This window comes from Nelumbo lutea, chromosome 6 (assembly GCF_056320005.1).
Source record: "Nelumbo lutea isolate HS-2025 chromosome 6, American lotus-T2T, whole genome shotgun sequence".
In the NCBI taxonomy this organism is placed as follows: domain Eukaryota; kingdom Viridiplantae; phylum Streptophyta; class Magnoliopsida; order Proteales; family Nelumbonaceae; genus Nelumbo; species Nelumbo lutea.
The window spans coordinates 69,066,115-69,077,478 of record NC_142689.1 but is presented as its reverse complement, the minus strand read 5'-3'; the positions used below and the strand labels follow the sequence as shown (position 1 = coordinate 69,077,478).

At 36.4% G+C, this 11,364-nt stretch overlaps 1 protein-coding gene across 2 annotated transcripts; it reads left to right on the top strand.

The window, feature by feature from the left end:
- The first annotated feature begins 238 nt into the window (after nt 1–238).
- On the top strand, nt 239–10,257 carry LOC148849494 (ubiquitin domain-containing protein DSK2a-like). Of its 2 annotated transcripts, none has more exons than XM_088948451.1 (8): nt 239–944; nt 2,632–3,420; nt 6,210–6,424; nt 6,520–6,633; nt 6,950–7,008; nt 7,916–7,944; nt 9,610–9,699; nt 9,816–10,257. In XM_088948451.1, exons 1-8 carry the CDS (start codon nt 713–715, stop codon nt 9,962–9,964), a joined length of 1,677 nt encoding a protein of 558 aa, XP_088804577.1. In that variant the 5' UTR covers nt 239–712; the 3' UTR covers nt 9,965–10,257. The 2 variants fall into 2 exon arrangements, with proteins under 2 accessions (XP_088804577.1, XP_088804576.1); XM_088948450.1 differs by having other exon boundaries at nt 341–944; nt 6,207–6,424.
- The last annotated feature ends 1,107 nt before the right edge of the window (nt 10,258–11,364 follow it).

Sequence of the window (11,364 nt, the reverse complement as noted above, 5' to 3'; positions counted from 1 at the left end):
TCCACTTCAAAAGCAGACCGTCACCCAACAAGAGGTGGGTTAGTTTGCCTCTCTATTTGCACTTGTTTGTTTGTATTGTAGATATCCGAACCGGCTAAGACATCCTATGGAAAGGGGTCGTTTTTAGTCATTTCTGGTCCAACGGTTCAGTTGCAAAGATTGAACCCAATTCTGATCAATCAAACCGGATAATCAATGATCATGGTTTTTTGCCTAGCATTGGACCAATAATGTGAGTGTCTGGTTCATCGCAAACCATAGATTGGTCTAATATTTCGACGTCCAGGATTCATCGTGGGGATCAAAACTAATAAAGGCCGATATCCTTTCCCGTTTTAGATGGGCTAAGGCATCTCCGATTCCACCGATTCTTCTCTGTTCTCTATTTTTGCCCCCTTTTCTTTTATGGAGCAAATAATACATTTATATATTCTTTCCTTTGCTAAGAAACTTATTTATATATTCTTTCCTTTTCTTTCTTGAAAGTCTTCGTCCTCATCTGTTGTGTCTGTTGTCTCCAATTTTTTCTATACAAGTCTGTTTCTTTCGACAGTTTTTGATCCTGTTTGTAGAGTGCGTATATTAGGGTTAGGGTTTTAGTATTTTTTTTGATCCATTTAATTATTTTGTAAATTATTTTCTCCCTCTCCTTCTCTCTTTTTCTTTTTCTGTATCTGCGGATCGAACCTCCCGTTGCAGGGAGGGGGAAATTATGGGTGGCGATGGGGATTCCAGTGATGCGGCTGATTCGGGCGTCGACAGTGGAGTTAATGTTAACATCCGATGCTCGAACGGGTCGAAGTTTTCTGTGAAGATTAACCTTGACTCAACGGTTGGGGCATTTAAAGCTCTTTTGGCGCAGAATTGTGATGTCCCCGCCGAGCAACAGCGGTTGATTTACAAGGGTCGGATCTTGAAGGACGACCAAACCCTAGAAAGCTATGGTCTCTCTCTATTTCTGATCTTTCTCCCAGTTTCTGCAATTATCGTATTCTTGATGTTATTGTTTTCTTCTAGTAGGGTTTTGGTTGTTTATCTGTATTTTTGCAGGTTGACAATGATGTATTGCATGCGGTTATCATTGATTTTCTTGTCTGTGTTTCATGGATGTAATAATGGAGAAACCCTAAAAAGTTAATGTTTTCATGTCTTATTGTTTAGCTCCAATGTCCTAACTGTAGTTGTTTCCACAGATTAGGTTTGGTTTATTCATATCCTGAATGGTTACCTTTTTTATGTAAATAACGGAAGTCAGTAATAAGTGACTGGGGCAAGGAATGGTGGATTTCCCCATACTTTGATACAAGGCGGTATTTAATAAATTGCACAAGCTGTGTAATCTAATATATACCCAAGTGTTGCCCAATGCTGCGAATAAGTTCAAACATCATTCATGAGCAATGCTATTATATTATTATTAGTTATCACTACCTCCATCTAGTCTCCTCAATGGGATCGTTGGAGAGTCGGACTGGGTGATGGGCCTTACATTTCAACCCTGATGGTGGTGTAATTTCCCTTTTGTGATGCGATGTTAAGAGAACTTGTTCTATGTGGTTAATCTCAATGGATTTTGGATAGCTGGCATTTGGGGCAATGAAAAGGTGTCCGTTTGGACTTATTCTTGGGTTTAGTATGGGAGGGTGTTAACAGTCAAGCACAGTTGCCACATTCCTCGGAGATCATTTACTTTGGTTTATGGTCCTTTACCGTCAGTCCTGTAGAAATTTCTCTATGTGCAGGAAATGTAACAATTAATAAATATAACCAGGAAAACTTGTGCCACACGGTTGGGTAATTGCATCAATTATTCTGCGCTTGGTTAATCTTTTATCTTTATGTCCTTGGTCATTGATTATTTTTTTGTCTCTTGTCGTATGGATGGGATTTTTCTACCCATTAGTCTACATTTTTGTTAGTTTCATATTTTGACAACTATGTTATTCTTACCAATGTTCTCCTTAGTTTCTCAGGCCCGCTTTTGCAAGGCAACTCCTTAAAGACAGAACTGCCAGATTTAATACAAGGCCTAAATCTGATTAGTAGGCTGGGGTGGACTAATATTGTGGTGGAGGGCTGGGGTAGACCAATATTATTGTGGAGGGCTGGGGTGGACTAATTTTATGGTGGGGGGGGATTGTAATCTCTTGGATGAGAGCAAGTAGGGAAATCCCATGGAGTTTCAGGTCCTTAGTGAGATGGGTGCAAACTCTAGAAATCAGTTCGAAATAGCTCATTCAAATGGGTGCCAACAACTGTAAATGTCTTGGCTGATACCTTAGCAAAAGCAGAGGCTATAAGGGAAAGTCTTGTGTTGGGATTTCCCGGTCTGAGAATGAATTTGTAATTTCTCTTTAAGTTATTGACTCTAGTCAAGGGTGCCATTCTACCTGTTGACCTGCTGTCCAAGTTTTTTCGGGTAGTAAGGAGTTTTTGCTAAAATGAAATACACCAATTCTATTATTTATTATAAAAATGACTCATAATTTTTTATGATATCTGTTTTAATTAACAGGCATAATAAACTAGTGAAAACAGATGCATGGATGCTATTGTTGCTCAAACTGCTTCCTCATTAAATTATTCTGCATATTTTCCTGAACTTGGCGTTTCCTTTTGTTCTTTTGGTAGGTTTGCTGGCAGATCACACTGTTCACATGGTTCGTGGTTTTGCTCCAGCTGCATCAACCAATACTGGTGGTTCTGCCAATGTTGGAGGTCCAAACACCACTGCAGGTGTTAGGAGTGTAAGCTCCACTGAAGGAGGGGCTTTCGGAGGAGGAGCTGGTTTGGGAGCTGGTCTTGAAGCATCTCTATTTCCAGGACTTGGTGTTAATGGACTGGGTAGCAATGGAATGCCTGGTCTATTTGGAACTGGGCTTCCTGAGTTTGAGCAAGTGCAGCAGCAACTTACTCAGAACCCAAATATGATGAGGGAAATAATGAACATGCCTGTAATCCAGAACCTAATGAATAATCCTGACCTAATGCGTAACTTGATCATGAGCAATCCTCAAATGCGTGAGATCATCGATCGTAATCCTGATCTTGCTCATATACTTAATGATCCCAGCACTCTTCGACAGACACTAGAGGCAGCAAGGAACCCTGAACTCATGCGGGAAATGATGCGGAATACTGACAGGGCAATGAGCAATATTGAGTCATCTCCGGAAGGATTCAACATGCTCAGGCGCATGTATGAAACTGTTCAGGAACCATTTCTGAATGCAACAACTATGGCTGGAGATACTGGAAACGATTTGGGTTCAAACCCATTTGCAGCCCTTCTGGGGAACCAAGGTGGGACACAGGCCAGAGATCGATCAAACAATCCATCAACCACTGGTTCTGAAACAACCACTGGGTCTCCTGCTCCAAATACAAACCCACTCCCCAACCCATGGAGCAATGCTGCTGGTAAGCTTTCATCCAGTGGATCTTTTGTTTTTTTATCTTCCTTCATACCTTCATATATGGAATGAATCATCATCATCTTCTAAGCCTTGTCCCAACCATATGGTGTTGGCTTCATGAATCATGTTCATGTAAAAAATAAAATCTAATCCAGGTCCAGTGAGTTCTATAAAAGTGGGGAAAAAGGGTCCTTACTGAGTGGCAAATTTCTAGTAGTGATATTATCTTTAGCAACAAGTGTGGACTTTTGAATCCATACCATATGTTAATGCCATACACATTGATTTCTGGGGGATATGCCTATAACTTGTTCATACAGATTGTAATAAAGATACTTATTGTTATTTATCATTTTTTGATCTATAACAAAATTAGAGGGATCTATAAAAACCAAAAGGTACTGATTAGAGAATAGAATTATTTAAAGCACCCAAGTGGCGGCTAGCACAAGATCCTCAATAGGGAAACAGAATAGAAACATAACAAAATAGAAAAGGAACTACATGAACGATCAAGTTATCCTAGGAATGATGCTCCCTAGTGCAATTATGCTCTCCTCCTTCCACCTAAATGAGATGCAAGCATTTTGATGCCAAAGCTTTAAGCGTCACAGACAAAGCCTTTTGCGTCTCTGTAGACCATCAACACCTTCTCTAAGTCATCTCTTGATCATCTAACAATCTATTCAACCTTTATATCTATATATGCTGCAACATTGTCATGAACATGAATGGGTAGTGATCATTTATAAAAAAATTGCGTAGTGATTTAATCTCTTACCTAGTAGAGTCCTCTGACCAAACAGAATCAAGAATGTCAAAACCATCTTTTTAATGCATACTTAAAAGCATCTCCAATTCCTTAGGTCTTGGTTCTCTATTGAGCATTGATCAAAATTTTGCTTTCTCTCTGGGTGCTTGGATTTCCTAATTAAGGACCTGTCTAGAAGTAGACGAACTTGCAATATATGACTGCAATGGTGAAAACGTCTACCAAAATGTCACCCAGTTGATCTTTGCTCGGCATTTCCCTCCCATATGGCCTACAAAGCAGCTGTTCTTGCACATCTTCACTTTATCCTTGGGGAGAAGTTGATGAGGAAAGATAATAAATGTCATTTGGAAGTTGCCAAGAAGTGAATAAGCATTGAACAGGGGAAGAAATGGCACCAGAGACAAGAGTTCATAAGTTGCTTCATCACTAGGAGAGTTTTGAACTTAATAAACACTTCCTTTGGCTAATTTTAGATACTCCTTTTCCATTATTGGTGAACTGGTTCACTATGAAAATGGTCTTCTTTATGCTTTGTTTGCATCTGTAATAGCAATTGATAGTTAAAAACACATCATCATCTAAGCCTTATCCATGTGGGCTCAGCTATATGAATCCTGTTTTGCCATTCAGCTATACGAAAATGGTCTTCTTTATTTCTTACTACCACCCGTCCTTTTTGGTCTGATCCAATCCCTTCTAGCCCCTTCAATTTGCAACAAATCACTTTTTCTAATAGGTGTCGTTGATGGTCTTCCATGCTTGTGACTAGACCGTCTTACTCTACTTTTTCTCATTTATCACCTGAAGTGAGTTCAATTTTCATTTTTTGGACATTTTGTTTCTTTACTGCCCGAAACTTCTCCATACAGCATTAGCTGCCCTTACAAATTTCTTATAGATTTTTCCTTTTAATCTAAGTAGTATTTGGCTATCACAAAAAACTTTGGATGCACTCCTCCATTTTGCCCATCTTGCTCTAATTTTATGGGGACATCCTCAATCTCAACATTGGTGTCCAATCCGAAGTGTACCTTGATTTGCACTCCTATTATTATTAAATTTACACATCATATATTCTATTTTAGTCTTACTTGTTTTAACACCTCTTGTTTCTAAGGCATTTGTTCATAAGCATAACCTTGCATTTAATCCTTCATTAGTTTCATCAATTAAAACAATATCATCAGCAAACAACATGCACCATGGGGCTGCCTCCTGAATATGTTTAGTTAATTCATCTATGGTCAATGCAAATAAATAAGGGCTAAGTGTTGAACATTGGTGAAGACCCATTATAACAGTAGAGTCTAATGTGTGTTCTAACATTGGTTGTTGCATCTTTGTACATATCCTTAATTATAGTGCCATTCGGCAAGTTTTTTTTTAAAGATCTTCCGGAAGATCTGACAGCCAAAAGACTGTGATCTTTTACATAAATGGCATTCCACAGACCCTTTGGTTGCAGGCCTGTCTTTCTGCGTGAAGGTGAGACTTGAGCAAGCGAAAAAAGGTGAGAAGCTCCATTTCTAGCTTCTCGAAATAAGATTGAATCGAACTTCTCACATCTTTTTGGGGCACGATCTTTCGATGGAAAGATCTTCCTCCAACTAAATGGAGGAAGACTAAAACACAAGCTGCTGAGCTTCTAAAAAGCCGACAGCCTATATGCTTTCTCTAGATCAATGGACACCATATGGAAATCTCTTCTTAAGAAAGATAGCTTCCTTAGTTTATTTCCCTGGCATAAACCGAAATGGAATATCTGCTATATTTGCTTCATGTCATATTGTTTTGCTCAACTATTCTCTCCTAAAGCTTCATAGTGTGGTTCATGAGTTTAATCCCCAATGGTTGTTACACCTTTGTTTGTTGCTTGTGTTTTTAAAAGTGAAAAACACATGTGTGGTATTTTACTTGGATCATACTTGAAATCTTCATTGGAAACAAATTATATCTGAAAGAATTTCTTTGTTGTTGATGCATTTAATATTTTTTAATTATAATTGCAAATCTAGCAGCTGGAGGTGCACAGGCAAACACAACCACAAGGTCAACTCCTGCAGGGGATGGGAGGACTCCTGGAATTGGTGGTTTATCTGCGCTTGGTCTTCCCGAGATGGAACGCATGCTTGGTGGCATGCAGGATACTTCTATGTTGAATCAGTTTATGCAAAACCCTGCCGTATCACAGATAATGCAAAGTGTTCTCTCTAATCCTCAGTATATGAATCAGGTGGTAATCTAAGTTATGCTATGCTAATAAGATGTCCCATTTTGATTTCTTTTTTTTTTCTTCTTTTGTTTCTAATAGTGCTTCTTGATTTTCAGATTATTGGTTTAAATCCACAGCTACGTAGCCTGCTTGATTCCAATTCTCAGTTGAGAGAAATGATGCAAAACCCAGAATTTCTTCGTCAGTTGACTTCCCCCGAGACGATGCAGGTAGTGTAGCATCAACATAACATCATGCATCTGTAGGTTCCCTCATTTTTAATTCTTCTTTTGAGGACCTTTCTGGTTGCTTACAAGCATTAATGGTAAATTGTTTAAAAGTCGAGGCACGTTTCATCCTTCTATTTGTGATGTTCAAGTCTTGTTGAAGCAGGCGGAAAGGCTTTGTGTGGTTTTTGTTGACAAGTTTCAGCCACCTTTTTGCTAGTGTGGCATTTAAGCTTTGTCCTATTGTTTTCACAGTTAAAAGTTATCTCTGAGTTGCATCTTTCTTTAAACTAACATTTCTTGTGTTTGTTTCTTGCAGCAAGTTTTGGCTTTACAGCAGTCACTTCTTTCTCAGCTTGGTCGGCAACAATCAACCCAGTAAGTTGCATAATCTCATTATTTGTTTAATTTGACAAATAACATGTAACTCCAGTTAGTCTTTCTTAGTTTTTGCCCATGTTCTTTTATATGCTATTTGCTGATTTGAAACCTGTGGACTATGGCTTCCATAACCAATGTATACTTAAACTTTTCTTACTAAGGCATACTTTTTAATTCATACACCATAAGATGGGGAGAAATTCTTGTGGTTCAGGGATGAAAAGCGTGTCCTGGTAGTAAACACTTGTCAGAATGAAAAGGTGGTGGTGCTGGTGGTTTGCTGTGTGTTTGACCTCTGTCTTCAGCATGTATGCACAAGTACAGGGGCCAGGCACCGACATTCCTTGTTTCCTTGTATGACGGTGCATATCATAAGCATGCTTGATGAACTTATTTCAAACTTTTATTGTTATTTGACTATGAACTAATGCATTCAAACACTAAGGCAGGCTATGCACTGTTACTGATAAAAAGAGAAGCACCAAGGAAAGCTAAAATGAAATGATATTTTTTTATACATAGCTTCCAAATGCCCGTTCCAATAATTTGTGTATATAAATTTTGTAGTATTCTTTTGAAAAATTGAATGTTTTGATGATTGGTTAATTCAAGGGTCTGTATGTGACAGGATTCCCTGCAAATAAAAACGCTGCACACACTCTGCAAGTATGGGAATCCGACCGCACATTAACATTTCCCCATGAATTTAACATACATGTATGGGAGATATTCCCAATGTGCGGCGGGATGCTATGTAGGCAGAGTTTTTGCTTCCAGGAGATTCAGGATTGGTCCTTATTGGCCAAGAAACACTTAAAAAGTTAATAATAGTTCAGCTATTTTGTTATCTCTCTTGATTTATTTTTGTTCTAGTTTTTAATGGGTTTCTGGTATTCTCTTGCAGGGAGCCAGGTCAAACTGGTGCTGGTGCAGGTATTCAAGACATCATCTTCACTTGAATTGATTTTGCCAACCACTGTTTCACACATCACTGATGTCTGATAAATTTTCTCTTTTTTTTTATCTGATGGTTAAATATCAATAACCTGATCTAGTTCAATTTATACAGAAACTGAATCTTTTTCACTCCTTGGCCTGTTTACAAATTGGCCCCCCATAACACCCATCATAACTATTCTATAAATTCCTACTTCTCTAAGTACAGCGTCATGACCAGATATTATTTCCCTATTACCCCCCCTATCTAGGAATCCATTTGAAAGACCTTGAAAGAGAAAGTCAATCTGGAGGCCGAGTCCCCAATGTCTGTCTCCATTCGTCCACCTTATTACCACTTGGGAGTCTCCCTCCATCTTCAAGGATCACTTTTTAAAAGGTGTTAAGGTGGAGCTGAACTGCCTTAACCGCTTTCTTCCTTGAGAAGAGGTTTACACCAAATTTGATGAGGTGTGCGTGTCACTGTCATTCCTGAAATTGGTGAGGCATATACCTCATTTAAGTGACATAAAAAAATTAAACAAAAGAAATCTGTCATTATATATATATATATATATATATATATATATATATATTTACTTTTATGTTACTTTCTGAATATGACACTCATAATTTGTTATTCTAGGTTTCAATGTATCACATGTAAGAATAGCATCTCTGTTAATATTTTCACCTATGCCGGTGTGGCCTATTTAAATAACAAATAAAATAAAATATTAATATAATGAAAAGTTAAAAACAAATTTGTCAAATTCTTTTTTATCTACTTTAGTACATTTAATTCTAAAGTAGTATATGATTGTTTATATTGAAAAATAGAATAGAGTATATGCAAAGGAAGTAAGAATATTATTTTTATCTTGGGAAGAATGTTATAAACATAAAATGAAATTTCAAAAACATAAGGTTCATATAAAAAAGAATATACGTGTAATAAAATGTAAATATAAATTGACTATGAAAGAAAAAAAATGTATCTGAGAATGTATGAAGAAATTAAATTCAGTTTATTGTATATATATGAATAAACTAAGATGTATGTAAATTAAGTATATGTATTTTAGGAAAAGAAAGCTACACGTTTGAACAGAATACAAAATAAAAATTAAAAAATTTATGTTCAAATGCTCGTATCTTAATCAGCACCCTGAAGTCCACGACAAACTCCCTCGAGATCTTACAATCAGCACCTTGAAAGTCCATGGGAACTTCCTTAGTCAGCATCCTGAAAGCGAACAAAGCAAGAGGCCAGAGCATGATGTTTAAAGGCTTGAAACTTGAAGTCCATGGGAACTTCCTCAAGATGGTTACGAAAGCGTACCTAAATCAGAAATGGTGCCAACCTAAACGTACCTGACAAAACTATATTTTCCCCCCTCACCCGTTCAGTTGGTCCCTTGAGGATACATATTCTTCCTCCAATGTCTCTGTTAATCTTAGTATTTGGAACCATCTATTTTAAAATGTGGTTATGCATTGATCTATAGCTTGAAACTTTATTTCATCATTAGTAAAGGACAAGGATAGATGGTAGGCGTGAAAATTAACGGTTTAATTTTTGGATTTGGTTTTGGTTTTATATATTTGATAAATGGTTACCCATTTGGATGCTCCCGCCATTAAATGTATTCGTTCTTACAGGAACTCCTAATAATATGGGATTGGAGTTATTGATGAACATGTTTGGTGGGCTCGGTGCAGGCAGTTTGACTACACCCAACACATCCAATGGTAACATTACCCCATTTTTATCAATTAATTAATATCCTCTACACAGTCTACTCTGCATCCAAAATGATTTTCTTCACTATAGGCTCCTCAAGGGTTTTTTATATTTTTTCCTGCAGTGCCTCCTGAAGAACTTTATGCAACCCAGCTCGCACAGCTTCAAGAAATGGGTTTCTTTGACACCCAAGAGAATATCCGTGCGTTAAGTGCCACTGCAGGGAATGTCCATGCTGCAGTTGAGCGACTCTTGGGGAACCCGGGTCAGTAATTCTATTCTCCTATTTAACGTCTAGTCTGCATCGAGCCAGTTAGGGCAAAAGATTGAGTTTCGTAAGATGGCGGAATGTACGGGCACATTTGGATTCCATTTTGGTCATGAATAAGTATTATTAGTAATAGTAAACTTCTTGGTGTAAGACTGAATTATTGGACATACCATGAGATGAAGTAAAGAAAAACAACCGTTTTTTTGTCATATTATCAAGAAATGAAGGCCTTGGTCCTTGTACATACCATGTAAACACTTTTTTTTTAACATTTGTGTTCTTATTGTTTGCTAAATTTCTGGTTACCTGGTCTTAACTGATTGCTTTTGTTTCTTATGCTTTCGTCCATATGAAAGCGTGCTGAAAAAGGTAAACCTTTTAAGGTTACAAGGACAATGAATCATTTATCCTTCAACAGGGATGCTCAAAGCTTAACTTTTTTGGTAAGTGTGCCCTAATACTCTTAGAACATATGAGAACCATTGCTTGGGCCGATTTGATCCCAGGTCGAGAATACGGGTCTTGAGAATTGTATCAGTGTTGTAAGTAACTAGCATACATATCAGGTTCATTTTGTATTCATGTATTGTATTGGCCAATATGCACTGGACCCATACACAGTGCTTTGGCACGCCTTTTTATTAAAAATGAGATAGAACGATTCAAACCTAGGTCACCTACTACTGCCTGGTACCCAACACCCAAAGTAATTCAACCACCAAGCTATCTTTGCCTTTTGTGATAATAAATGAAATAAAATAACTTTTATTAATTTTAGTATCCACATGTAATGTAAATAAATATTATATATTTATGTTTGACAATTTCAACCAATCAAAATTGATATTTTATAAATTAATGGGATAAATAATCAATTAAATCCACGTTAATATCAAAGGATGATTTGAATTTTGAACCTCAAGAAATTTATACAATAAAATATTAAAGATGGGGTAATTATTAATTATTATTTTAATTTACATTAAATAAAATCATATTTATTATGAACAAAAATAAAAAAGGGTTATAAACTATTTTACCCCATATATTAAATTGAATTTATCAAATCTAATAATCTACATTTATACATTTGATTTTTAATTTTAGAAAAAAGTATAGAAAAAATATTAATAATGGAATGTTTATTTTAGTTATTAAAAAGTATGAATTTGCATATGGTATGTTATGTATCTTAATAAATTTAATAGATTTGATATATTTTATGTTGAGATTATATATTTTATAAATTATTAATTAATATTTAAAAATTTAATATTTGGTTGACTTTTTTATTAATATAAAAAATAAAAATAATAAAATAGAAAATAATTGATATAATAATTAAAATATAATAGGTGCATACGTTTTGTCTTAACTTTTCATTTATACGTTATCAAAAAAA

What these genes read in the sequence shown, in the direction of transcription:
- LOC148849494 (XM_088948450.1), top strand. Translation starts at nt 713, where the DNA reads ATGGGTGGCGATGGGGATTCCAGTGATGCGGCTGATTCGGGCGTCGAC. An exon ending in CCAAACCCTAGAAAGCTATG is followed by an intron (nt 945 to 2,631) that starts GTCTCTCTCTAT and finishes TTCTTTTGGTAG; the next exon opens with GTTTGCTGGCAGATCACACT. An exon ending in GGTCGGCAACAATCAACCCA is followed by an intron (nt 7,009 to 7,915) that starts GTAAGTTGCATA and finishes ATTCTCTTGCAG; the next exon opens with GGAGCCAGGTCAAACTGGTG.